At 37.5% G+C, this 26,016-nt stretch overlaps 1 protein-coding gene across 3 annotated transcripts in view; it reads right to left on the bottom strand.

Moving 5' to 3' along the window:
• The window catches only part of CSRNP3 (cysteine and serine rich nuclear protein 3), a 92,279-nt gene that overhangs the window by 53,591 nt on the left and 12,672 nt on the right, over positions 1-26,016 (bottom strand). For 2 of the 3 annotated variants that reach the window (XM_050711726.1, XM_035536850.1), the window contains exon 2: positions 8,980-9,150. In XM_050711726.1, the coding sequence (XP_050567683.1) occupies positions 8,980-9,127 (148 nt within the window). In that variant the 5' untranslated portion in view covers positions 9,128-9,150. Of the gene's footprint in view, positions 1-8,979; positions 9,151-14,463; positions 14,528-26,016 lie in introns of those variants that run through there. The other variant, XM_035536849.1, reaches the window with a different exon arrangement.

A 26,016-nucleotide genomic window follows, 5' to 3' on the forward strand; every position in this document is an offset into this window, starting at 1 on the left:
TCATAAAGGCAAACTAAACTACATCAGCCCCCAAAAGCATTAAGAACTCTCTGTTGTTACAAAGTAGTTGATATTTCTTCCCAATACTGCTGCTGTTTTCATGTATCACAGTGTCACAGTGTAGGGAAATGGATACAGTGCATGCAACTCCGTCTTTTTAGAGCAAGAAAGAGGTTAACAAGCAGACAAATATATATAGAGAGAGAGATATGCAAACAAATTAGTCAGTAGCTAATCTAATAAAACATGACCGAAGCAATGGAGAGAAGCATGCCAGGCAGTGTGGAACACACTGAAGAGGTTGTATAACTTCAGAGCAATAAACAGGGCTACAAAAGATGCACAGGCAGAAAGGGGAAAAGAAAATTCAGGAGAAGTCAAGAAGTGGTTCCAGCATCAGCTGCCAGAGGCATATGACTTTGTGCATGTGAATAATTTAACATCATTTGCTGCCAGTGGGACAGGAGGGATTGCGAACAAGGACAGTTAGGGATCTATATAGCCCCCACCTCAGCCTCTAGTAAGTCGGTATTTTTGCTTTCTTGTCCTTAATTTCTATTAAACTTTAAGATTCCTACACACTACAGAGAAAATACATTAAATATTTCAGTGGAACAGGGTTTTTCTCTAAATAACAACAAAGTCCGCCAAATAAAAAACATCAATGCAAATCCTTTCTCTGAAAACCTATTTTAACAATTTTTTCTGAAAATCATAGTTCTAATCAAATCACAACAGTTAATGACTTAATTAGTCACGTGCTCTAGCCCAACACTTACCTTTCTACATTAATCTAATTGTCTGAAATATGTATTTAAAAATGTCAACTCAAGCTTTAGTTCAAATGTCACAAACTCCTCTCATCTGGTGGCTTTTTTCCAAACACTCTGCACTATATTCTCATTTTTTTTGAGAAGCCAGAAGTATGCTTTTGACACTGACTCAATGCCCAATAGTTTGAGTAAAGTTTATTCATACAGAAGGCTAGTGACTTGTGTCTATTCCACACTAATCACTCAAAACTAAGAATACTACATGCGTAAAACAATGTGTAAAAGATGAAAAGCAGCAGAAGTCAATAGGCGTGCTTCATTTAAAAAAAAATCACAAACTTTCTCACTTTTTTGGTAGAATGTAGGTCACCTACAGTTTCCATAGTAACCACTGCTGAACCGCTCTACAGATGACCACTGCCTATGGTTGCTTTCATCGCTAGCAGGTGGTTTACAAATACAGTCATGCCTTAGTTAGAATGAGAAAGAGCTAAAAGAAGTGCTTGGAATTGCCCTTAATTTGCTTTCAAATATAACTCCTGCTTTAACATTTTCGAAAGCATTACCTAATAGCCTTCAGTAGATAAACTACCCTCACTAACCTGTTGGAAAATGCACAAAAACTTTCAGTACTAAAAACTTACTCTTTGTCTGCATCAAGCCTGGACTCTCAAAATTGGAGACAACCAACTTCACAAGTTTATGAAAAATATTTATACGCAGCAATCCACTGAACATCAGTAACACAGGAAGTTCAAAAAGGACTCACAAGTAGCTTAAGCTGTCTTTGATAAGCACACAGCAAATTCTGAAACTGTGTATTCAGTACATATTGCAAGTGGGAGTTAAAGACTTGGCAGAGTATTACCTTGCACGCAACCACACAGCAAAACCCAGTGATATAACAAGAACCATGGATAAGAAAGGTTAAAGCCTCACTGGGGAGAAAGCGGTACAGGACTCAGTCAAACTGATGGTGAAAATCCCTTTCTCACCACTATTACTCCAGGGCATACAGAGTTGACGATGAATTAATTAAAATACAAAGACTCTATATTACAAAAAGACACTAATTGGCTTTGATAGGGAATTGGGAAGTAACAGGACAAGTCAATGCCCTTGACCATCCACAAGCTGTTTTCCCCTTTAGAACAGAGTCATTTCACTATATTATGAGCTCAGACTGAACCAGATACTTATCATTAGTTAAAGGTATTATGAAAGCTCTTAAACAAGGTTCAGGGTCTGGATGCTACACACATGCCTTAATGCTACTAGTGCTACAAATGCATTGTGGTGGGCTAGAATCAGTATTCACGCACACAATTAGAACACCAAAAATGTTACATATTCAATGACCAGAAGAATGCCATTCAACGCGACTGATTGTCATCGAGGAGACTGTTTCTGATATTTTGTCAGTCTCAGATCTTAATTACTTAAATACTACAGTTAATAGAATTGTGTGCATTTCTAAGATTAACAGAATAGCATCTTGGCATCTGTCAACTTTAGCAGTTAAGCGAGCAAAAAAGATAGCCTCTTCAGCTGCTATTGCCAGAAGTGCAAATCGCTGACACGCAGGAGGTGCCCTTGAAAGACAGCACTGCTGAAGAAGAACTGTCATAAACAGTTTCTTGGAGTTCTGATAGACCACAACCAAGAATAGTAGGCATATTTTCCATTTTTTAATATCTCTATTCAAAGCAAATGCGTAGGAGAAAGGTAGGAATCTTCTGCAAATTTGTGTGAGGCAGGCACTTATAGATCTTACTGATCTGCTTGTTTTTCTCATTGCACAACTTGTATAACTACCTTCCTAAGGTATCGCACTCTACCTTACCTACTATCTATCTGATCAGATATAAAGCTCTCCTCTAGCAGGAAGTTCCAACTGAAAACAAAGAATTAACTCACATGTCTCGGGAGGTGCTCAGCATCCTAGTACTTTATTCATATTTCCTGGTCTTAAATAATGTATTCCTTACACAAACAATGTAATTCGTTAGAAGCACTAAATCCAACTTGGCTTTAAGTTTCAAACCATCTTTAAAGACTGGTATTAAAAACTTGTAAACCAGTATAAAATGCAGAATATGTACTAAACGCATGAAATGAAAAAATGGTACTAAATAAGAAAAAGGAGGCTATTATAAGAGTCTTTCAGAAGCTTCATTTGCTTTGTAAGAGCACATAAAGAAAATCCAAGGAAAGCTGCTGAAGGGCCATTGGGACTCTCAGTAGGAATAAAAGCTAGCATTAGGACAGAGCAGCCTTGAGAAAGGAAGCATAAAGAAAAATTTTCAGGCAAAAATGAAGCTATTAGAAGTTATAAACTGGTAACAGAAAAATCCATTTTCCTTCTTTTATGATTTGATTCATCAATGATTTCCCTACAGAATTTAATGTAATAGTATCAGACCACCCTCAGCTTTCACTAGCATCAAAATGTCATAATGTTTCCTCATGTCTGAGAAGCAAGACTGCTACTTTTAGTACCCAAGACATCTAAGTTTTCACCTTTAGGAAACACATTGTAAAATTCTGGTATTATTTGTCGAAGACCATGGAGCAAGACTGCATTAAAATAAAGCCCATCTACAACATGGTTTCTCCAGAAGAGAAAGTTGGGTAAGACTCGATCAAATGCAAATTTAAAATCAGTTGAAAAGAAGAACTGGCATTAAAGACTATGGGTTTAGGTACATTCCTCTTCATCATGAAAGTCACAGTCATTATGATTTCACGTTTTTTAAAATTCTATATACATGTCACAGGTGAGAGAAAATAGATCTTACATTCTATGTGTATAAATGATTTTCATTTATCTGTAAAATTACTGAAGTTATTTTGCAGATTAGAACAGCATCTGAAGACAGCAACTACTATAAAAAGTACAGAACTAGTGCCTTGGATTGTATCCAATATACTACTTAATTGTTACTATAATTTTTATTCTGCATCGTAAATCAAGGACAAAATCCAACCATCAAGTTTAATTTTTAGCAAACCTCAGAGAAGAGATCAGCAAATCTCGCTTCATATATCACATTACTGTCATTCTGAACTAGGAATGCCAGGCAGTACATAACATACTCCTGACTGTGGACCAGGGCTTACACATCTGCAAGGTGCCTTTCTCTAACAAAAACAGAACAGAACTGGAAGTGCTATAAAATCCCAATCAACATTTTCCAGTAATTTTCTCATGTGTTTTTAAAATGTGTTCTGCACAGTAATGTAGTGAAAGAGGATGAGTCACTTTTACTGACTAAAAATTTACAAACTGCTAGAGCATTAAATTACTTTGATCTTGATAAAACTGGTTTATTCTCTTTTTGTTCATTAGCCCTCCCTCTTTTCCCAGTTATGAGACAGCCAATCTGTGGCCCTTTCTGCAAGCTGACATATTTGCCAAGGAAAATCTGTTACCGGCGCTTTCTTGCTCTTAAAAAACATCCTGTTGCTTGTCAAACTCCTCCTGCCTCAGGGAACCTCTTCCTCTCTTTTAGTTCATATATATGATCAACAAGCTGTTTTTCCACACCAAAAGCTAGTAGAAGTACAGAGAGGAGCTAATAATTGTTCACCTGTGGATTATGACCACTCTCTTTATTCTCTTACAGTCCAGAAAGTCATTTTCTTGTTCTTCTCTACTCCCACTTTTTTTTTTTGACTCCCACTTGATGAAATTCCATCATCAGTCCCTAATACTGTTTTGCTGATGATCTGCAAAATTGCCAAAGAATCTCAGAAAGCAGCCTGCTATGTAGCTTTGAGCCATATCCTAGGTACATTCCTTTTAGTGTTAACATGGTAATGTAAATATCCATGTGATTTGAAAAGTAAGAATGTCTTAAGTTATAAATTATCATTAATTTTCCAGAAAGTTATTCAGGAACTGTAACAGGGTTATTTTCTCAACTGTTCTATCTAAGAAATTACTGTACATGGAGTCTGCCACAAGCAGATATCCCTATTTAGGCAAAGATTCAATTACAACACTGATCAGTGAAAAACATCCCTGTGTTCAGTCTACTATGTTGATAGAAAAATATTACACAGTGCAAAAAAATATTTCTGCTCTTTATTCTTATTCTTTAACAATCAAAAATCATGGTTGTCATAGAAACTGTAAAAACTGAAGTCAGTCATGACATAACAACGAGATAATGGAAAGTGTCTGCTGGCTCAGGTTTTCATGTTGGAAATGCCTCAGTAAATTTACCTGGGGAGTCAAGTAGTTCCGCAGTTTTACACAATCTTATAATGACAGGTATGATTACTGTTTTTAATAATCTGGTCAGAGTTCGGAAAACATTAGTATTACTCCTGCTCTACACATTGGTTGTAGCAAATGCACAAAGACTGTTCCAAAAAAATTCGGTACAAGCCTCTGGGTTAAGGGGACAGAATTTCTTTCATCCAGAGTCTGAGATATCCTGGAGGGACTTTTGGCCAACATTCTCAACATTTCAAAGATCCCATTTGTAGCTTTTTTAACGGAGGCAAATCAAACATCACTTTAGAAACACACATTGCCATTAGCTTCCGTCTCTTACATGCTCTATTCAAAAAAAGAATTAAGCTGCAAGGCTCTAGCCCAACCGAAGACGGTCCAGCTCCATGTAAAACACTATGTTATGTTCTTCTCATGCAACACAAAAATCAGTAAAATAAAACTCTACTCTTAACTAATAAAGGCTACAAGAGCCATTTGCTCTCCACCTCCCTGAGCCACATCACAGACCAAAATCCGCACATAAGAGTGCAAAAGAGTTTACTGTAACAAGGTGACACTTGGTAATTATTAATTGACTGGAGTGCCTTATTGCAACCATTTGCCTTTTAAGCAGGGCCCAACCTGACGAAAAGAAAATAATCATAATACACAGAAATATTGTTAGGCTATCCCCAGTGCAGGTGAACAAATCAAGTAGTTTAACCATGAATAATCTGAAAAGCAGCAGTATGAATGTAGAAGTACTCAGATGTTTAAAAAAAAAAAAACTAGAAAGCCTTGTATTGAGTTTTATGGAGAAATTTGAGGGGCTTTCATTTTCTTCTTTGTTTTTCACATGGTTTCCTTAAACCATTTTCATTCTGTAGCTTTAATTTATTCTTTCAAATAATGAGGTACATATATTTTGAATAGACAGCAAACAAACATGCATTGGTTTTCCCTATGCTTTCCTAAAATTACCTTAATTTTTTTTTTATATTACTATAGGAAAAACATCTAAAAGCATTCCCTGTGCTCCCTGAGCATGAATGTGCATGAACACATAGAGGCAGAAAGACTGAAGTATTGAAGAAGTGTTCCGCTCTGTTTTATCATGACTGCACTGAGCACTTCCCAGACTTGCGTCTTACACATCTTCACTGACCCTCCTTGCTTAGGGATTATATTTAGTGGAAAGTCTGTAGTCTGCAACATGCTTCAGCAATCTACAGAAGGTTAACTGACATTAGAGCAACTTTCCCAGCTGCATCTGAGATTAAGTTTGGGCCCGCACAAATCAACCTGTCAACCTCTCTACTCATCAGTTTAGAAGAAAGTTCTGATTTAAAACAAAATGAAATCCTGCTTCCAGTAAAATGAAAAACAATTAATGAGTGAAAGAGTAAGCTTTCTTCAAGGGTCTAAGAAACAAACACCATTCACCTTTCCTTTCCAAGAATGTTATGAATTAATTTGTTTGCTGCATACATAGCACAGGCCTCTTACACATATATAAGTACACAAACATATACTTTTTCAAACTATACATATATATAGTTTACATACATGTATAGTACACATACACTGTTATGCTTTTCAAATACTATAAATGTATAGAAACATGTACACAGACATACACCTTTGTTTACTGAAGAAGGTACACTCACTTCCAGGGATGGCACTGGGGACATGAAAAGCAATAAAATGCTACTGTAATCATTAAATGCTTCGGATATGCCCGACAATTATTTTTGATTAAAATATGCTACCACAAGAAAAGAAATAAGAAGATTAATGTAAAATGTTGAGTATTAATTATTAACAGCAGTCTTAATCTATATGCAGCTTATCAAATACTGTTAGAATATTACATTTGACTATCACAAAGAATTTTTATGTACTGACAGGGATTACGGGAGCTCATGGCATAACAGAGGAATTTTTAGATTGCAGTTGTGTCTCAGCAGTCCCTTGGAGATGCAATGAATCTGCGTATGTACTGATAAAGAAGAGTGAGAAGAATTTACATGAATCTTTTGAGATTTTGCTGAACAGCACAGTGGCTTTGGGCACATAGTAGGAGCTCAGACTTCAGGGAACATGTGTACAGAATAAACACACCACCACACAGAGTGGGCTGGGGAGGAAAGAATCCGACACTGATCTCAGATGAGGTTAGAGCTAATATACTTTACATATTCTAAAAGCCTATTGTTGTGCATATAACATATGCTAGCAAGGATATAATTGTATACAGCAGCAAAGCATGTTTTCATGTTTTGCCCTATATTCAAATATTACACAACCCAATCCTGCAACTTTATCACACTATTTTTATTTGTAAATAATCTTATTTATTTCAACATATGCATCTAGAGATCTTAGTCTGTTAATAAATTTTGACATCTTGGTTTTGCAGAGACTGGTGACTGATAGAAAGTAATAACAATAGAAAACGGGAATCTGGAAACCACTACTACCAGTATCTGGTTGAAAAGAAATGTTCTGATACAAAATATGCAACTCCAGATCCTTTTGTAAGGAAAAATCTTATGTAAGTAGTAATCTGTTGCTGTGATCATTCCAATACACACATTCTGCCCAGAAAATTAGTATACTTCCAAAAACAATGGCTGTTAGGAAAATTGGCAAAATAAAGTAGTGTATATCATATCATTGTATAGGGCTCACAAGGTTTTCTTTGAGGAAAGAAACAGGAAAGTAATCACAAGTACCTCAGCTAATTTATGGGAAATATCGCATTGTCTGGGACTACAGGCCTGATTCTCCACCACCCAATACAAACACCACTGTAAAAACGATATGTTGCTTCTATTTTGACTCTACTATATTGTCCAAGATTCAACTATGGAGAGACATGCTCCTTAAATTCAAACTTTGTTGTTTATTTCTGCTTTACAAAGAACACTTTAATCAGTTTATTTTGTGATTTATACGTCTGTTGTAGCAGTCAGGGATTGTTTTTGTGGGTGGTTTTGTTGTTTTTGTTTGTTTGTTTTTTGTGTGTGTGTGTGTGTATGTGTGTGTGTTTGTTTCCCTAACAGAAACATTACAAAGCAGTTACCCAAACTGAGTTGTATTAAAGAAATACTGCCATTGCCTATAGAAACCACAAGCAAATAGGTTGTGGCTTTGTCAAGAATGAAACAAAATGAAAAACAACAAAAAACACACAACAATGGAAAATAAATGAAAGCTAAGCAAAATAAATGCATCTACATCATGCCCTGAAGCCTATTCACACTAGACTAACACACTGGCAGACTGCCAAGTGGAAGAAATTCCAGACTGAAAACCGTATTGCTAGGCTAGAAGAGTTCAAGTTCAAGAGCCACCGGCAAGAGCCTCAAAAGACAATCAGAGCAGGGAAATGAGTTGCAGGGGGCAGAGGAGGGGGTGGACATCTCACATCTACCTATGTCTTAGATCTTCTTCTCCCTATCATTCTAAATTCAGTGAGAAGCCTAGAGAAAACCTGGGCTTTTTGAAACCACTCTACTAGCTACCATCTGCATTCTGTTCTTCAAGTGTCTCATACAGACATCAGGTATGAATATAATATCTTCTCCAAGAAAATTACACATTTCTTTCTCTCTTTACTCCTGTATAGACTAGAAGAAAAAGACTGAGGGCTGTTTGGTTGCATTGGATCAGGTGACAGGATGAGTGGTCATACGGAATAACTGTTACAGTACAAAAGTTAAGTTGCCTCTGAAACTCATTCTGACAGCTACTAATTTTTTACAAAAAACAAACACACAAAACTGACTAGAGGAAAGTTGTTTTAAAAAAGAAGTATTTCCTCACAGTGTCAGCACTGAAATGCTGTAAAACAGGGGGAAAAGAAACACACCTCAAATAAACCCAGGTAGTCTACATTGTATTTCTTCAGAGTAAGATGAACCTTTCTTAGCTGTTACAAAAAAAAAAGGATCATGTCTTACAGGCCACTTTAGTACTTACGGTTAAAATGATTAGAAGCTGATGGATGGACATTGCTTCCACTGTCAGCACTTTCACTGCTAGAAATGTCATCATCTGATTCCCACACACAGGAACAAGGTGAGGAGCCATCAACTTCTTCAAACTTCCTCTTTAAAATTCCACTCATCGCTGCAATGCTGTCACATGCACCTGTAGCAGGAACAGAGGCAATGAAGCATTGAAACATCTGCCTGCTGTCCAAGTCTTCAAATTCATTTAACATGCAGGAGTTTATATATAAATCTGATACTATCACCTTTAGTTAAATGGTTCTTTAACAAGAGTTTTTAAACAACTTTTGCAGGAAGAAGTCCAAAAGACATTCTGACTTTCTTACAGGCAGTCTTTTCTTCTTAAGACAGAAGGTAAATGCCACCTGTTTTCTACCAGCACATTCAAAGTACTATAACTAATCTCATGCATAAAATTAAATAATAAATATTTCAATTTTGGAGCAAGCTTTGGCTAAGCATAAAGTACACATAATCCAATATAGTTCAGTAGAAATGTGCCTTCATATAACATTTAAAAACTTAGTTGGCACCAAGAAACATTACATAGCAAAAATCAGTGTTCCCTACCAAATATAGTTCAGAAAGAAATGCTCAGCACTATCAAATGCCCATATTTTCCAATTAGATTTCAGAGCATGAGATGCTTAGCATCTTGACAGGCCAAGCCCTGCAGACGCAGTTCTGGCTCATTTTGCAATTTTAATTTATGCAGAAGTTTCTTGCAGAGCATTTATGAAATTAAGATATGAGTAGTGGTACATATGTAGATTATTTCCATTCATACAGATAAAGTATCAAAGGACTGAAATTATCTTCGTGAACTTTGCTTCCTAATAATACTGTCCAAATATAGCCAGAGTCGGGTTGACCATTCCTCACTGTTTCCCTTTCATTTATAATAGCTGACCTTATCTCCATTTATGGAATACCAAGTAAAAAAAAAAAATCAAAATAATTTTAAAGCAATTCCTAGATCATCTTAACGCATCTGACAGGCTAAAACATTTTTTTCTATATCTTTAATTAAAAAAAAAAATCTTAACTTTACTGTCACTATCATTACTGATTACATCCTTGTGAAGACGGAAAATTAATTCCTAGATCTTAATTTAAAAGTTACAGATAACATCTACACTCTGACTACTAATCAGTGGAAAGTCGCTGTAAATAGCTGTGGGGGGGTTAAAAAAAAAAAAGTTGCTGCTTGATGCTTTCAAGCATAAAGTAGCAAAAAATCCCATTCCTCTGAATGCCACTCATCTGCAGCTTCTATAAGCTGCCAATACAATTTATTTCATAATGAAGTTGTTTTCCTCTACTAAGTTTTGTTCTACCTTTATGGATGTGTCTAATTGAGAGAAAAGATTTCAATATAGATGTGGAATGCTAAGATAATGCAACATAATGCTCAGAACAGATGCTGCATAACATGATCTTCACCACCGAACTTGTTTGACTGCAGAGCACACTAAAAATTAAATAACGAATACATTAGGTTCTAATACTGTCAGTCACTCAGGCAGTTTTAAATGCATATACTTGTCTAAATCCTCTCAGCTTATTTTACTATTTATGAAAAAACTGTTTTCCTGAAAGGGATTTCTTCAGGCTAAATGCGTGACAAACACTACAGGCTTAGATCTCAACCTTTGACCTTTTGTCCAAAAAGGAGTTATCACATACTGCAGAGAAAGCATTTTAATTTTTCATCCTGAGGACAAGGAAAGGTGCATTCTGTATCATTTTGGAGAAAAAAAAATGTTAAGAATCATCCATTAATATAAAAAATAGACCTTCAAAAGAAAAAAATAAAAAAGGAACAAAACCCAAACACACTGGAAACCTAGAAAAATGGAGAGGGGACAGAAAACCCCAAAGGATAGGGTCAGAAACAACTCCTTCAAACTGCCCTCTGTGTCCTCACTATATCTATTGCCAACCACCTTTTCCACTGCCTCCTGCAGTGCTTACAGCACTGAATTTGTGAAATCACAATTATTTCCATGGCAACTGCCTGCAATATCAAAACCAAAGGATTACAGCTTGACTGCAGAATAGGGTAAAGAAGCAGCTGGAGTGTGAGAAAGAAAATGCTTACACTCAAACATCTCAGTGAAGAGACAGAAGAGTGAGAAAAGGGCTGACAGAGTTTACTGTGCAAGCAAAACCTAGGTCAAATCCACATCTAAGCACATTGAAATTGTGACTACAGAGTCTTAAAGCCCAAAGAACCTCTGTCATAACTGCACTGTAAGGCAAACCTAATAGCTGTAATCATCACTAGCGTGCAGACCATCAGAAAGAGCTAATTTCATAGCCTGAGACGATTTCCAGACAAAAGCCCTTTTGCCAGACATTGTCTTCTGCAAGTACACCACACAGTACCTAGATGACTAACATACATCTTGCCCCTCAGTAAAGCCGTCGCAGATGGTAAGAGTCTCAGTCACCATAACTGTTTACAGTTAGTAGCAGCAAATATTTTTCACACCAAAGGATTTTTACATTTCCTTGCATTTAGCATAGCCTACATTCGCATCATGTGCCATGACCTGGCAGCAGTAAAGCCACTGTATTAGGATTTCTGGAACAAACCATAAGAAATGATTCCCAGGATCCCTGAACGGACGGACAGAGTAGTTCTACACCCAGCTAGCTGATACAGATAAGCCAGAAGGTATGGGAACACTGCAGAAGATGAGTATCACCATGACACTTAAAGAAGGCATAACTATCCATTTAAAAATGTATGTATAGTTATCACTGCTGCCCAATTTTTGTTCTGAATTTCTCTTGCGGGAAGATTATCTTATCAAAAAGGTTGCTTGACAAAGCAGTCGCACTAAAATTTAGGTGTTGTCACTTGTCTAGGATCTGTTGATTCATGTCTCTGCAGGAAAATGCTAGATAGGGGAAAGATATTTACACAACTCAAGAGCTTGGATATCACACCGATAGATTACAGGGCATCTAAACCTGTTTGTACAGACTACGTACCAGCAGGAGATCCCCTCAGAATCACATCTGTATAAACAGCTGCCATTCCAGAAGCAACATTCTTCAGAAAGAGGCACATCTGCGCAGGAGGGAGGCATGTTCGATTGGATACATTTAATCCATGCCTTGTTTACACAGACATCATGCAGTACCTGCATGACACATCCGCATCTCCATGGCATAAGCATGGCAACATACAACCCGGTACTATTTATCCAAGTGTCACTTTGCACTCTGTTGATCACATGATACATCGCAGTGGAAAAAACAGGAAAGAGCAGCAGTCCGACTTCTGACAGCAATGAAGCCACAATGTTTGTGGTATCTATAAGGGTTCCCAAAGTCCAGAATCAGGGAACCAGGACAGGGAACTCTGAATTGTCAGTCTTTTTCTGCATTGCAGTTACAACTGAATCAGTAGTTTCACATTTTTGGGAGTCAAACTGAAGCTACTGCAGTCACATGGCAAAAGCAAAATAAAGCCAAATATCCAAGACAGTACATTACACGGAACAGGAATAATCTGTTACACACATAAGTACTACAGCAGTATGCATATTCTGAAGAAAAATAAGCAAAGGTGTGCATTTCTGCATCGAATTCAGTACACAAATGTACATGACTCTACGGGAACCAACCAATGTCATGTGACTGAGAAAAACAGATGTCCAGAATAGAGTAAACACGGAAATTAAAAAAGTAGTAAGTCACTATGCTCAAACTCCCAGTAAGATACCAGTGAGTTCCAGTCTTCAGAGGCAAATGCTGAGACAAGAACCAGCTAGTCAGAGATCTGCCACAGCAAACTGCCAGTTTAGGTGAAAAAGGAAGAAAGCTGGCTTGCAGAGTTCAATTAAAAACAGACCTTTGTGGATAATCATTAAATTGCTGAGTAAAAGCTCAGATGGACTTGGACCAGCATCCTGCTGTCTCACACAACCAAGTAAGATGCAGGCAGTGGAAGGTTTCCTGTGCGTTGATGTATGCTTCACAACACAAACTCCTCACGCAGTGAAGTGCTGCATCATCCTCTGCCACACTCCTCACCACGCTAATGGGGCGCTAATCTACACCGAGGCAAAGCACAGCTCAAACTGAGGTAACAGTATATCAGAACAAGGAAAATCAGCCACACGTGCCTTGTCATGAGCTGCAGGTCAGGCACCAAATGCCCAACGCAGAGAAGGGTTCTGAGAGGAAATGGCAACTTGCCTCAGCAGAAGCCCAGGATGCGTGCCTGCTGGAAGGAGAATCTGTTTCCCTCAACCCCCCGCATCCATCCTTCCTCCTTTTCCTCCTCTCTGAAGAAGCTACAGGCATGTAGGGGCGGATTGACCAGCTCCTGGCTGCAGGTAGCTGCCCGGCGAAGCGAGGCCTCAAGGCGCCATGGCAACGGGCTCTGCCTTGCACGGTGCCAGACAACTGGCAGACACCCCACATCCGCAGGCTCAGAGGCAGTGCGCTATTACTGGAAGAGAAAAACCCCATGCGGGTGCGGGGGGCATCTAAAGCAGTCACAATGCTACTGGTAACCTATCGAGTGAAATAATGCAAAAGCCTGGCTAGATTGACTTCTTCTTATGCCTCAAAAGGCTGGAAATTTTAGAAAACCATGGTAACAATCTCATTACAGCAGTCCTGCGACAGCAGGAATCTCCAAACACCAGTGAAGAGCCCCAGAAGAGCTATATTAGAATTACTGGTGAGTGGAAGGGAGGGGGTGACACTGCAGCATTACCTGTGGTCCTAGGAGACACTTCTTGCTGTGATGTTCCCCTGTAAGACATGCTGCCACCCTCAGTCTTTCACTGCCACCCATGGACAGAAAAAAAAAAAGTAAAACAAAAAACAATCCACAAAACAAAAAGCACCTGTACCTTGTGGGATAGGCAGCACAGGGAGAGGTTAAAGCATTTCTCCTAACTTGCACGTCTGCTATCGCTTTGAAATGTGATAAAAGATGCTAAGAAAACAGACAACAAGCTGCAATATAGAAATAGCAAATTCACAAAATCTTCAGTTAATGACGAGACCAAGACATGCTCATCCTACTCATACTCAACAAATAAATGACTGTGTTTCAAAATTCAGCACTAGATATATATACAGCTCATGTATCGTCTTATGGGAAATAGAACAAGTACAGAGCATACCTGTGAAGTCATAAACATCAAGTATGTACCGTATGCAGTAGCCACAACATAAAATAGAACAGGTATGCAATAATAAAATAGGTCCCTGCCTCAGATTATATATTTTCCTGCTCGCTACAGGAAGCGGTTATTGACTAAAGCTCAGGAAAAACAAGATACAAAACCAAGAACACAAAGGCATTTAGGCTAAAATAAAGTCCAATTAATTGCTTCTTTCGTTCACTTATGAAATCTTATTTTGCACTAATTCCTTCTTGAGAGGTGATCACATACCATAATAAAATCTACCTAATTCTTACCTGAAAATGAAAATAAAAGGCAGCCATCAAAGACTTGACGTATGAGTCACACAGTCTTTTGCCTCATCTTAACTGCATCAACTCAAAGTATGGAAAAACATAAGAAACTCTAAAGTAGCAATACAGATTCTCTTCCAAACAAAAACCACTTCTGTGTAAATGACTGCAAACAGAACAGGAGGATACAGAAAACAGATGTTACACACAAAACATTACTGCAAGTACTCATCACAAACAACTCCCACCCACTGGCCAGTCAGCATGTACTGTAACATGCTAGGGAGACTTGGCAAATAATTTCACAGTTACATCATGAATATTGATGCTCACAAGCAGAGATGTTTGGGTTATTTGTTGTGATTAACATTCTTGTTGAATATACATGTATTTCTTAGCTCATAAACAAAACATGATATATTTTCAAGAAATTTTTCTTACCTGCTTAAAAACATCAGTAACAGGGATGGTCATGAAACAATCAAGGTGTTTGCTTAGCTACACATATCATGCTTTATTATTTTGCTCTTCGTGTAATTGACAGTTTGGAAAGGGAAAAAAAAAAGGAGTCATAACTGAAAGCATCTATAGTGACAACATCACTCACACAAAGAATACCATTTGCTTGTGAAAATGACTATTCATGTAAAGGACTGCATTAATGCACACACAAATCCATTTGCATGAATGCTTGCAAACAGGGAACAACAGAGGTACAAGAACATGAATCAAACAGCTGTTCAGAATTCAAATTAATGTTTGCAATACATGTTTTGGTGTATTTGGCAGCTCTAATCACAAGCACCAGTTGTCAGAGGTAGACTGATAATTTCACTAGTACAGTCTGTAAAAACTAAAAACACACAGCAAGATAATTCCACTTTGAGATTACTGCATAGGCAACAGGGAATACCATTAGTATAATCTTACTCATAAATTCGTGCGTATAGCAGTGGTCAAGTTACACAGTCATAAACTAGGAAAATCCTTTACTTTATTGCTTCAGTCTAGCTAAACCCATAGCACTCGGTAAATGCCATAGGAATAAGGCTGTTTATTTCAACCTAGGGAATTTGTTCCGGCATTGCAAGCCGAATCCTGCCAAGTCTGCTCTTTGCAGGGTTTCTATACCATTGCTTTAGAGCACTCCTGATTTCACACTTGAGTGCTAATCCACGAATCTTCTAGACTGCCTACACATTGTTGTACGCTCCACTGTACGCGCCACTAGCTCCACCAGCAATGAATTTAGAATGCCATAGGGATGCTGGCATATGCTCACCTCCTCTCCCTGCACGCAGTATGGATGCAATAGTGAGTGGTAAATCTGTCACACTTAGCATGCCATAAGGTCTCCAAGAGCATGCCATAAGGTCATACATACACCAAGTGTGCACACATCTCCTTCTTCATCTCCAAATATAAAATGTCCGTATATAACAGTATTAAAGCAGTTTTCTGATGTCTGAGTTCAACAGTTACATGAAACACACAATTCAGCAAACAAGAAAATTCTAGGCTGGTTCTCCTAGGTCTTCTGGAATGCCTTCTCCTAGGCATGGTGCCTGAAGAGCAAAGAGAGAGGGGGTAAGAGGCATTGATAATTCAAGCAGACATCCAGGAACTTTGTAGTCAGGGCTCCGGGGTGCAACCTGGCAGAAGTGGATTCAGAGGCACTCAACAACAGAAAAGACATTCCTGTCCAGATGAGATTTGCCTATAGAAGGGGCACAGTTTGAGACTGTTTCATTCATAACAGTTTTTTAAATCTGCTGCATCAAAAACTGCTTCCACATGAGTGAATGATGCATAAATGGTACTGTTTCCTATACGCAAACAGGAGATCAAGGAGCAAGTCATGCTGAAGATGGGTCACAAACACAGGCTCATAATACCTAACCTTCATCTAAGTCATCTAGGACACTTTTAGCTGGGCCTGTCACAAAGTCATCACCAAAGTTTTCAGGTAAACCACCAACAACCTGGTGCTGACCAATTATCTTCTGCAAGGTTTTAAGATTCGATGATGAAATTTCACTAATAATTAAAATCTCTTCATTGAACAGTATTGCAGATGTTCTCTTGCTTCTGTTTGAAGAACAGAAACAGTGCAACGTATTTGGCCTCCATTACTGAAGCATCTGTATCCCAGAATAAACTTTCAAGCTTGTATGTGAACCAAGAAAAGGCTTATTACTTTTTAGAATGTGCTGCAGAAGGACAGTGTGTGGCAGAGCTCTGGCCAGGAGATGTCAACTGTCCATAAAATTGAAATGTGAGCAAGACACTGCCACCTGACAACTGACTTTTACAGGTACACAGCCTTTTAAAGAAGGGTGAACATGAAGTGATGGAAGAACTGGACTGTTCGCTGTATGAGACAGCATGCTAGCAACACATCATTATTGTATCTGTTTGCAAAAGGACAGAGCGTTTGGTTTGCTTAGCCCCTCACTAGTATTCCCTAACTGGAATGAGATTCTGAGACCACCAGCCGTGTTTTCAGCATGTTTTTGGCACAGCGCCTTTGCATTAAGCTACTCCCAGCAACAGGAATAGCAGTAGGGTCCAGCTCTGTAGTGGAGATTGTAAATGCAAACAACTTACAAAGTGCTGAAAAATGAATGTTCTTTAATTTAAATTTTGCATATTAGACCAGGTAGTGACATTAGTAGACACGCTGCAATCCATCCTCATACTATTTCAGTACTCATCTTCCACACCCTTCTTTTGTGAAGATCTTGTACACTGCCTGCTGAGGAGCTGCACAAGATGGTAGGAAATCTTGTACATCTCAGGATACTCCTGCCAACATACACTATGGATTTAACCAGTATGTGCCAAAAGGGCCTTCAGACCTCTCCAGCTGAGACAGCATGCAACAGGGAGCGAATCAGCATGTATTTAAACACAGCCTGTCTGCTTGTTCACCACTGCCAAAAGCTAGCAGAGACAGCACAAATTCAATAGTTCTTCCTTTCTGCCCCATGATCTCTGCATTTTGGTACAGTGTTTCTTCTGAAATCTGTAGTGCTTAACAACAGAGTTTTGTTTGTTTAAAAAAAAAAATAAACCTGAACTACAAAAAGAACCAATGTAAGCTAGTGAAACAAAAATGTCCTGGAGCATACTTGGAAAAGTAACCCTGAACTAGGTTTTCCTCTTTTACCCAAAAAGACATGAGCAAATTCTTCCAGCTTAATGGTTTATGTATGAATGGGGGCATGCATGTGTATGCACAAATTTTAAATAGTGAAGGAAGGAATCCTTCTTACCTTGCTCTTGCAATAATTATTGACAATAATGATGTTACCTATACATGAGAGGATATCTTAAAAATGTCTAACTTTAGGTGATGAGGGGTTAGAAATAAGAAATGGAGGGCTTGGTATTTTGGGGGAGAGGAGAGTAACAAATGTTGTAACATTGTCTGTCCTCACCTATGTGGTCTGATACCAGCTGTATAGCACAGAACAATTAAATTCTCTCCCTTTTCGGAAATGAACAAATAGTGCAGAAAATAACTGGAAGGAAAAAAAAACACTAACCTGGCAGAAACCTCAGCTTATGTCTTCAACTTGCTATTAAAAGAAAAAAAAAGAAGGCAGTACTCTCTCCATGTTATTATCCCTGTCTTCCACAAATTCTGCACAGCAACATGTAATGTGTGACAAACTTTCTCATTACAGTTTTCAGCAGATGCGAAGTTCTGCCTCTATACCCAGAAATCAAAGGAATCATGTCGAATTGGCACAACTCAGCTACAGCTGTAAAAACACATTGATGTTACTTCCAGTAACTTATCAGACCTTTACTTCCTTAAATAATGATCAGATTTACTTATTATCTCCATGGAATTTTAAATTACATACTGTAGGAAAGTGGTCTTTAATTTTCCTGTGACCCAGCTTCTCTCACCTTAATAAAACAATAACAAAAAATTATTCTCAACATGAAAGCCTGCTATGATTAATTGTTATTGTCCTCACAGAAAAGTTTTTATAACCCATTTAATAATTTGCCTTATTAATATGTTAATACTCTCTTATAGAATGAAAGACACCAGATCCTTTTCTCTTACTCATTTCAATTAATCAAAACCAAGTACTCAGCTTTCACTTTAAGTAACCTTTGGTACTTGTGTTGTCAGGTAAAAATGGATTTTAGTATTAATTTGCAGAGGATTAATTATTTATCTATGTAACGATACCATGTAATATTTTAATGTTGCCTTTGAGACACTGCGGAACAGCGAAAATACCTCATTCAATGCTGGAAAATTAATCATTGATTTTGATCTATGCCACAACAAAGCACATATATACTAAATAAATAAAAAAGAGGCACATTTCACCCACCACGCAGCACTCAGGAAACATCTGTCATTTGTTCTGTTTTCTTTGCTCAGTCAGGAAGCCATCCAATGGAAATGAAGGAGAGAGAAAAAAATAAATAGAAGAGTGGCATTTTTCATATATACTGAATACCAGCTAACAAAAAAAGAAGTAATATATGCAGGGAATCAGTAAGTTAGAAGTGGATTTAAAAAAATAGTGGAATTAATTCTTTAAAGGATGAAATTCCTTAGTAATGCTATTACTTGCTTACAACAAAGGTTTTTTTAGTGATTTAGTTTGGGGCTTTTGTTTAAGGTAATTGAATATTTAACTTAAAATAATTTCTATTATATTTTAGTCACCTACACATACAGCTGATGAGGAAATCTTCACAAAAGATTTTGCAATGTATTTTAATATATATATTTTATTTGCACAAAGATCATGTACAAAGGCAGGGCTTAACCATCCTCTTCCTAATACTGACTCCACTGGGAATAAGCCTGTATCCACAAGTACATGGACAATGCATGCTCACACCCCCATCAGGAACTTTTTTCCAACTTGCTGCCTGCTTTCAAATTCTTCAGCTGTCCTGCCTCCCACTCACACACTCCCTTCTCAGTAGGGTCTGCAACCAAAGCTAATGAGTTTATCTAATTTCCACCAAGCTGGTGAGTGCTGGCAGCAGCTGATAGGGAATAGTGGATAGAAAATGTAAACCTGTAGTTCAGTAGAATACCTGAATCATTAGGGAACTTTAAAACTAGTGACTACACATAGTAGTTTTATCCAGTATCTTTCACATTGTCATTATTAAGTAGATATTTTTAGCCAGCAAAAGCAAAATCCATCGGCAGCAACGGCGTTTCCAAGGAGACAGAATAATTTAAATACATGTGGAACTAGATCTTTGTTTTCATCAACTCCTCTCTGTTACTGGAGCTGGTTTGAGTAAAATTTCTCATTTCAGGAAAAAAAAAGTGGGGTGAAATATATAAATCTGAGATTTAATTCAACATTTTCCTTATGGTTTCAGATATGTATCAACTGCTTACAAATAATTAAATATCAGGATGCAACTCATCTATTTTTCAGTTAATATTATTTACCAGTGTGCACATTCCAGTGAATAGCAGATACAAAAACAGTTTCTCAGTTTTTCAGAATAATTTTGTAAATCACTAAGTCTTATTGATTTTTTGTTTAGCAAACTTACATCAGGCTCCATTCTCTGAAGAAATGGCTAAAAGAAAACGAAACCACACCTGATGCTTACAGCTGGTTAGGTGTACAAGACGTGGACAAAGGACAGAGTTTCTTCCACTCCTCTTTAACACTCAGTAAAAGTTTTATTGTCCTTCTCCAACTATTTTTTAATTAAATCCCATTTTGAGAAATTTATGTCTTCTCTAAGTGAATACAAGAAAACTGAATATATGCATTTTCTGGTTTTAATCTCTCAAATCTAGTAAAACTAAATTCTAATATTTTAGCAGAATCTAGCTTTATAAATATATAGTTATATAATCTCAAACGAAGCAGAAAACTTCTAATCCTTCCCTTTATTTCAATGTGGTACAAATGGACTGTGACAACTAAATAATCCCCTTACTATATTTTCAGTGGGGTGGGAAGATCAACAACTAATTAAAAGCTGCTTGTTCATGAAATAACACTTGCAATTTTTCGATCAATGGGTTAATTCAGAATACAGTATTGAAAGACACAGACAAGTGTCACAAAAGTTAACAACTGCTTAAGGAACAATCAATCTGTATTATTTAAACAGGAACTTCTTCCATAAAATATTTGATATCAAAAATTGCCTAAAAATTAGGTATTTCTTAGATTATTATAATTAACTTCAAGAAATTCCAGGAAAAAAGGTCACATCAGAAATATACAGTGGTTACTTGAACATCTGCAGTAGCTCCTTTAATATAATTATGAGATTAAATGCAACAAAAAAATATAGTTATCTGAAACAAATTAATTCCCATCATAGTGCTATCTCCACGAGTAACGTCAAGTAATGTAAATGACTGTTTAAAAAAAAAAATCTATACATTGGCAACAATATATGATCACAACTCATTTATTTCAATCAAGATTTCTGCTTCACACCAGCATAATGGGGTCCTGTACTACAATAGCTGTTTGCTACATGTAAAACATGCAGAAATAAGTCAGTAGAGTTCACACATTGAAATCTTCACCCCAGGGAGGCAAATATTGGTGTCTCCAAATTTTTCAGTGGAACCAGGACTTCCTTCTGTAATTCTATACCCTCAAATAACGTAACTTGATAAACAATCCTGTTTTCTGTAACAAGTGAGTTATTTGCTACTTGCCATCCTCAATTTCTGTGAGCTAAAAGCTACTGATAACACGTAAACTTGGTAAAATACATTTCATACAACCTACTTCAACAGTTTATTGAATCTGGTATGTAGCTGCATTAGGTATTACAAGATTTGTCTATCTTGTATGCATAATTTAATTATATGCATTTTTATGACAAAGTTTTTATGATTGAATTATAACCAGATTTTTATACTATGAATGTATAATACAAAAATCCACAAAAGAGCCTTCATCCTTTAAGAATTGCTCTGAGGAGTCACTCTTTCTGTATGTTCAACACTAAATAAAAATATGTACAGTTTTTGAAACAGTTCATTTTTAGGTCCTTTTTCCTAACCAAACTCAAAGAAAACATTTTTAGATTTTCCTGCACTGTTTTACTGCTGGTAGCATACACTGTATTTTCAACAGTATTTCTATCACATGTAAGATTTCTCTTCCTATAGTCTTATGAACAACTTCAGCATCAATGAGATGCAATATCTATACTGTCAAATGAGAGTTATCAGATTGCATTAGGCATGCCTATGATTTCACTGCGTATGGATCTCATCTAAGTTGAAATCTCCTACAAAGGAGAAATAAGCTGAGAAGCTGCTTCATAGTCATTAATGAGGAACAAAAAGTAAGATGCTTGCACATGCTTTTCTTTTTTTTTTTTTTTTTAAGCCAAGAAATATTGTGGCAAGGATCAAGAAAAGCTATTAAGGATTTTTTTTCTCCCTTACCTGTAAACTGGCTTTCTGTGTTTCAGCTCTACCAATGCAGACTGAAAGGTTTACTCCTCCTTTTTCCATCCATCAGACAGCAGTCATCCAATAATTGAAGTCATCCTGGCATCCTCTGGAACATGCTCTCTCCTCTCTCCCCTATTTCCCGCTCCCCACCCCCATCTTCATGCTAGCAAAATGGGAAAACAGCAAGCAAACAAACAAACAAAAAAAAAACATCTAAAAACCAGTTTTAATATGCTACTTAGTAATCACTGAGGATGCTCTGTACTGGCAGGTAATGACAAAATTTGAAGACAAGAAAAAAAAAGTGTACTAATAACCTTCAGCTCCAGTAGTAAATTGCAATTCTCCCCTTCAGCTCCTTTTTCTAAGAAAAACCAAGCAAGCAGCTGTAGGAACACAGTTACTGCCTATACACAGTCTTTGATATATTTTTGCACGTCAGCTTTGTACTCAGCCATCCAGATTTGCAGTGAAGAGTGCTGCTGTGCATTTAAGAAATTTTGTGATTATCAAAGTAACAATGGTGCTTTTATACAAAGCAAGACTCTAAAATCTCAATGCAAATTACAATTCAGGGATTGATGACAGTAATTTCTTACTACTCTCCAATGCTGCAAAGGAATACCAATTGTAAAGGCTAAAAATAACCGTAAGGTACCAAGATATGCAGCATCAGAAGTTCCAAGGCCAAAATAATAAAGGGAGAGGAGAACTCAGATTTCCCGTGGTTTTACTTTCTATCAAATTGTAACTGTACTTCAGCCATTTTAGTATCCCTAAGCATCAGCTAAACACATTTTCTTCCTGCTTAAGACAGCATTTATAAAATATCTGAAGGAGAACAATCAGTAGTAACCTTTTCCTTAACGTTTTACCTGTATAAAGCTCTACCTATATAAGTGGTGTTTATGGCTCTTCATTATTTATTTCAGAGAATATCTCAAGCTGGAAAGGACCCACAAGTATCAAATCCAACTCTAACAGCCAAAATCTACTGCCCGAAGCCAATGCCCTACGTGAACTTCACCCACACAAAACTTTCTGCCTAAGTAAGAACTCAAATGCAGAGAATGAGTGGGCAAACAATTTTCAACTTGTGTGCCTCAATGATACTAAGTCTACTTGTAGCCTCTTAAATCATGATGAAAAGATGTTTTCCAAGACAAATTCCGAAGAGAATATGATTTTTTATATAACCATATCAATCGGGTATCAGCTCAGCTGAAGACACGAGCATTAAATTAATTTCATGAGAGCTTAAAACTAAAATCAAAATCAAGAATGAGTCTTCAGTCCCAGCTAATGTAAAGTTTACTGCCACATCAAAGCATTTGTACTCCAGGATTTCCCTTTGAAAAGAAAATGTTAAGAAGTAGAAGCTGACAAGTACCTTTCTGTTTACAAATTTCTGTCTTCGGCTATGGCTTTCCAATGAAATTAATTGTGAATTCCTTTAAAGAAGAGCAGCTATACTCTTCGCTGAATTATTGATCTTTAACCATAGTAAGGCCAATTTGAACTAGCATACTTCCACTATAAAGTAATAGCTGTTTTAGCTTCTGGAAAAATTATCTGTCACTCTTACCATAATGAACTGCCAGTAGATCCTGTGCATAACATTCAGATTCTATAAGACACCTACAAGAAAAGTGGGTGGCTTTTTATCCAAATTACGTCTATTTAACATAAAACCTCTTCCTCAGTGCCTAGAAAAATGGGAATTCATTCCTGCCTCTGTTCAAAAACTAAAATAACTCTTTGATGACAAATGCAGACAATCAATATGATTTTTTTTAGTGGTAAAGAACTTTCAGGAACACTGAGGGAAGACTAAACAGGCGTTTTGCCCTGATGAGACTGGCTTGAAGACATCTTCATCTTTACTTTCTTTGTTATCTGCAGAAACAAATTTAGAGTTGTGCACCAAGGCTTCACCTCTCAATGAGCCTGGCTGCTGAGGGAGATGCATAGAGTCTGAGAATTGTAATCTCATAACTCGTTTTAATAAAAATCTTTTCAACACAGATGCAAGATGCAATGCTGTTCCAGTCCTGAAGCACTATTAGAATAATTAGTCACAGAGAAATGAGCAGTACACATAAACAAGTCAGAATGTCTTGCTAGTACCTGCTATGAAATAAAAAAGTTAATAACAACAAACACAACAGAAACTCTAAGATAGTCCCAGACTGAAGCAACTATTTAAGACAGGTAATCAGTATATCTAAACTAAAATCCAAGTAGTCTTGCTGGGGAAAAAAAAAAAAAGGAAAAAAAAAGATAAGTAAATGAATTAAGTTTCTAAATACCAGCCTACTTAATAGAGAAAGGTATTTTAAATATGTGAAATGCAACTCTGCCAGTATATCTGGGCCCTGAGTACAAACCCGTGTCCTGGGGGTTTGGCTGGGCACAAGGCCAAATTATAGCCAGTGCAGCTGGTGGCCTTGCAAGAAGATGCCCAAAGCAGCCTCACTGAGTGCCTGCCCACCCTTTGCCTGGACAATGCTTTTAAACGAAGCCTCTTGCCCTTGGCCATGCTATGACTGCACTGCAGCTGCCTCATACCTGGCTACGTGCCCACTAGATTCAGCCCCTGATGCTGAGCATGGACTGGACTTCCCTGGGGGAATGCTCGGTTTCCCCCCAGCTGCCATCCCTGCTCTGCGCTGGAGGATTTGACCCCTGCCCCACTGCCACCCTCAGCACCTGCCTGCCCACCCCTTTGAAGCCACCAGCTGCGCTGGCCACCCTGGCATGGCATGTGAAGCAGGCCGTCCATCTCCACAGCCAGCGCCTTCCAAGTCTTAGCAATGCTACCTGGCTCTGCAGTGCTATTACTGGACTAGTAGGTCGCATATACGCAGACGGAGGAAAGGAAAGTGGCCTTTTTGAACCCAGGCTTGTACCCAGTCTCTGCTGTGACTCAAGTGATTAGTGGGTGGGCTTATAATCCTCCAGCTATTTCAGCTTTTTTTCTTGAATATCTGTTTTCCCTCTTTACTTAATACTCAAAATATACCTTGTTTTTTCCTCCAGAACCATTACATTGCACAAAAGAAAGGCTTCATCTGGAAGCAGACTCCTGAAATAACTTTCTGCACTTCTCCTTTTCCTGCTCACGTCTGTTGCTACTAAAATATTTGCTTCCATTTTCTTTCAGTCTACAAAGATTAAAGCTTCTTTTAGCAATCCCTTTACGCAAGGGTGACATGTTGAAGGATCACCTCCTTCATATAGGACAAAAAAAAATCTTCAGAGAAAAAAAAGGAAAAAGTGTATATAAATTACATCTCAGTAATCCCCTCTGCTTTACCATATAATGGTACTAAGCAAATTAAAAGAGCTGCTGGTAAAAAAAAAAAAATATATAATAATAATAATAAAATAAAACCCACGTTCATCTTAATGCTTTAGACAGCCCTGATTGTAAAGGTGAGCTGACACAGCTTAGTGAGTAATTAGAACCTCAAACAAATCTCTTGTATTTCATAACATCCACTGCTAAAACTGAACATGATCCTTCCCAGAATATCTTTCTTCAGCCTCTTTCTCTAGCAGAGCTAATTGTTCCACTCCCCTCCCTCAGCAGTCTCTAACAGTAATCCCATTTTCTTTCCCTTTAGACCTTATACCTCTCTTTATAAAAAAATAAAATATAAAATTAAAAAAAATAATCAGCTGTTCTATTTTATCTAATAATACAGATTTTTTTTCCCCTCTCTCTCCTTTACTTTATCCCATATCTGATCCATACCTGCTTTAGTATCCATATCAATTTGCTTCCTGGAACCATGATGGATTTACTTATCTAAAGACAGAGTAGTTAAAATTCTTTAAAGCTAAATCAATAGTTCTGCATCCAGTTTACTGCTAGTGGCCTTTACTTTGTATTTTGAAGAAACACACAATAGTTAGTGAGATGGAGGTAACAGCTCATCAGTAACTGTAGTTCCCTACGGTTCACATGTACCTTCACATCAAGACTAGACCACTTTTTCTTTCTGCAACCTGGGATAGGATGTGCTGTGTCCCATCTGCTCTCACATTTAAGATTCTGGGTAGCACATTCTGCATCATTTTGGTTTCTTCTGAAATGCAAATATTTGCAAGTG

Source organism: Cygnus atratus, chromosome 6, assembly GCF_013377495.2.
Source record: "Cygnus atratus isolate AKBS03 ecotype Queensland, Australia chromosome 6, CAtr_DNAZoo_HiC_assembly, whole genome shotgun sequence".
Taxonomy (NCBI): domain Eukaryota; kingdom Metazoa; phylum Chordata; class Aves; order Anseriformes; family Anatidae; genus Cygnus; species Cygnus atratus.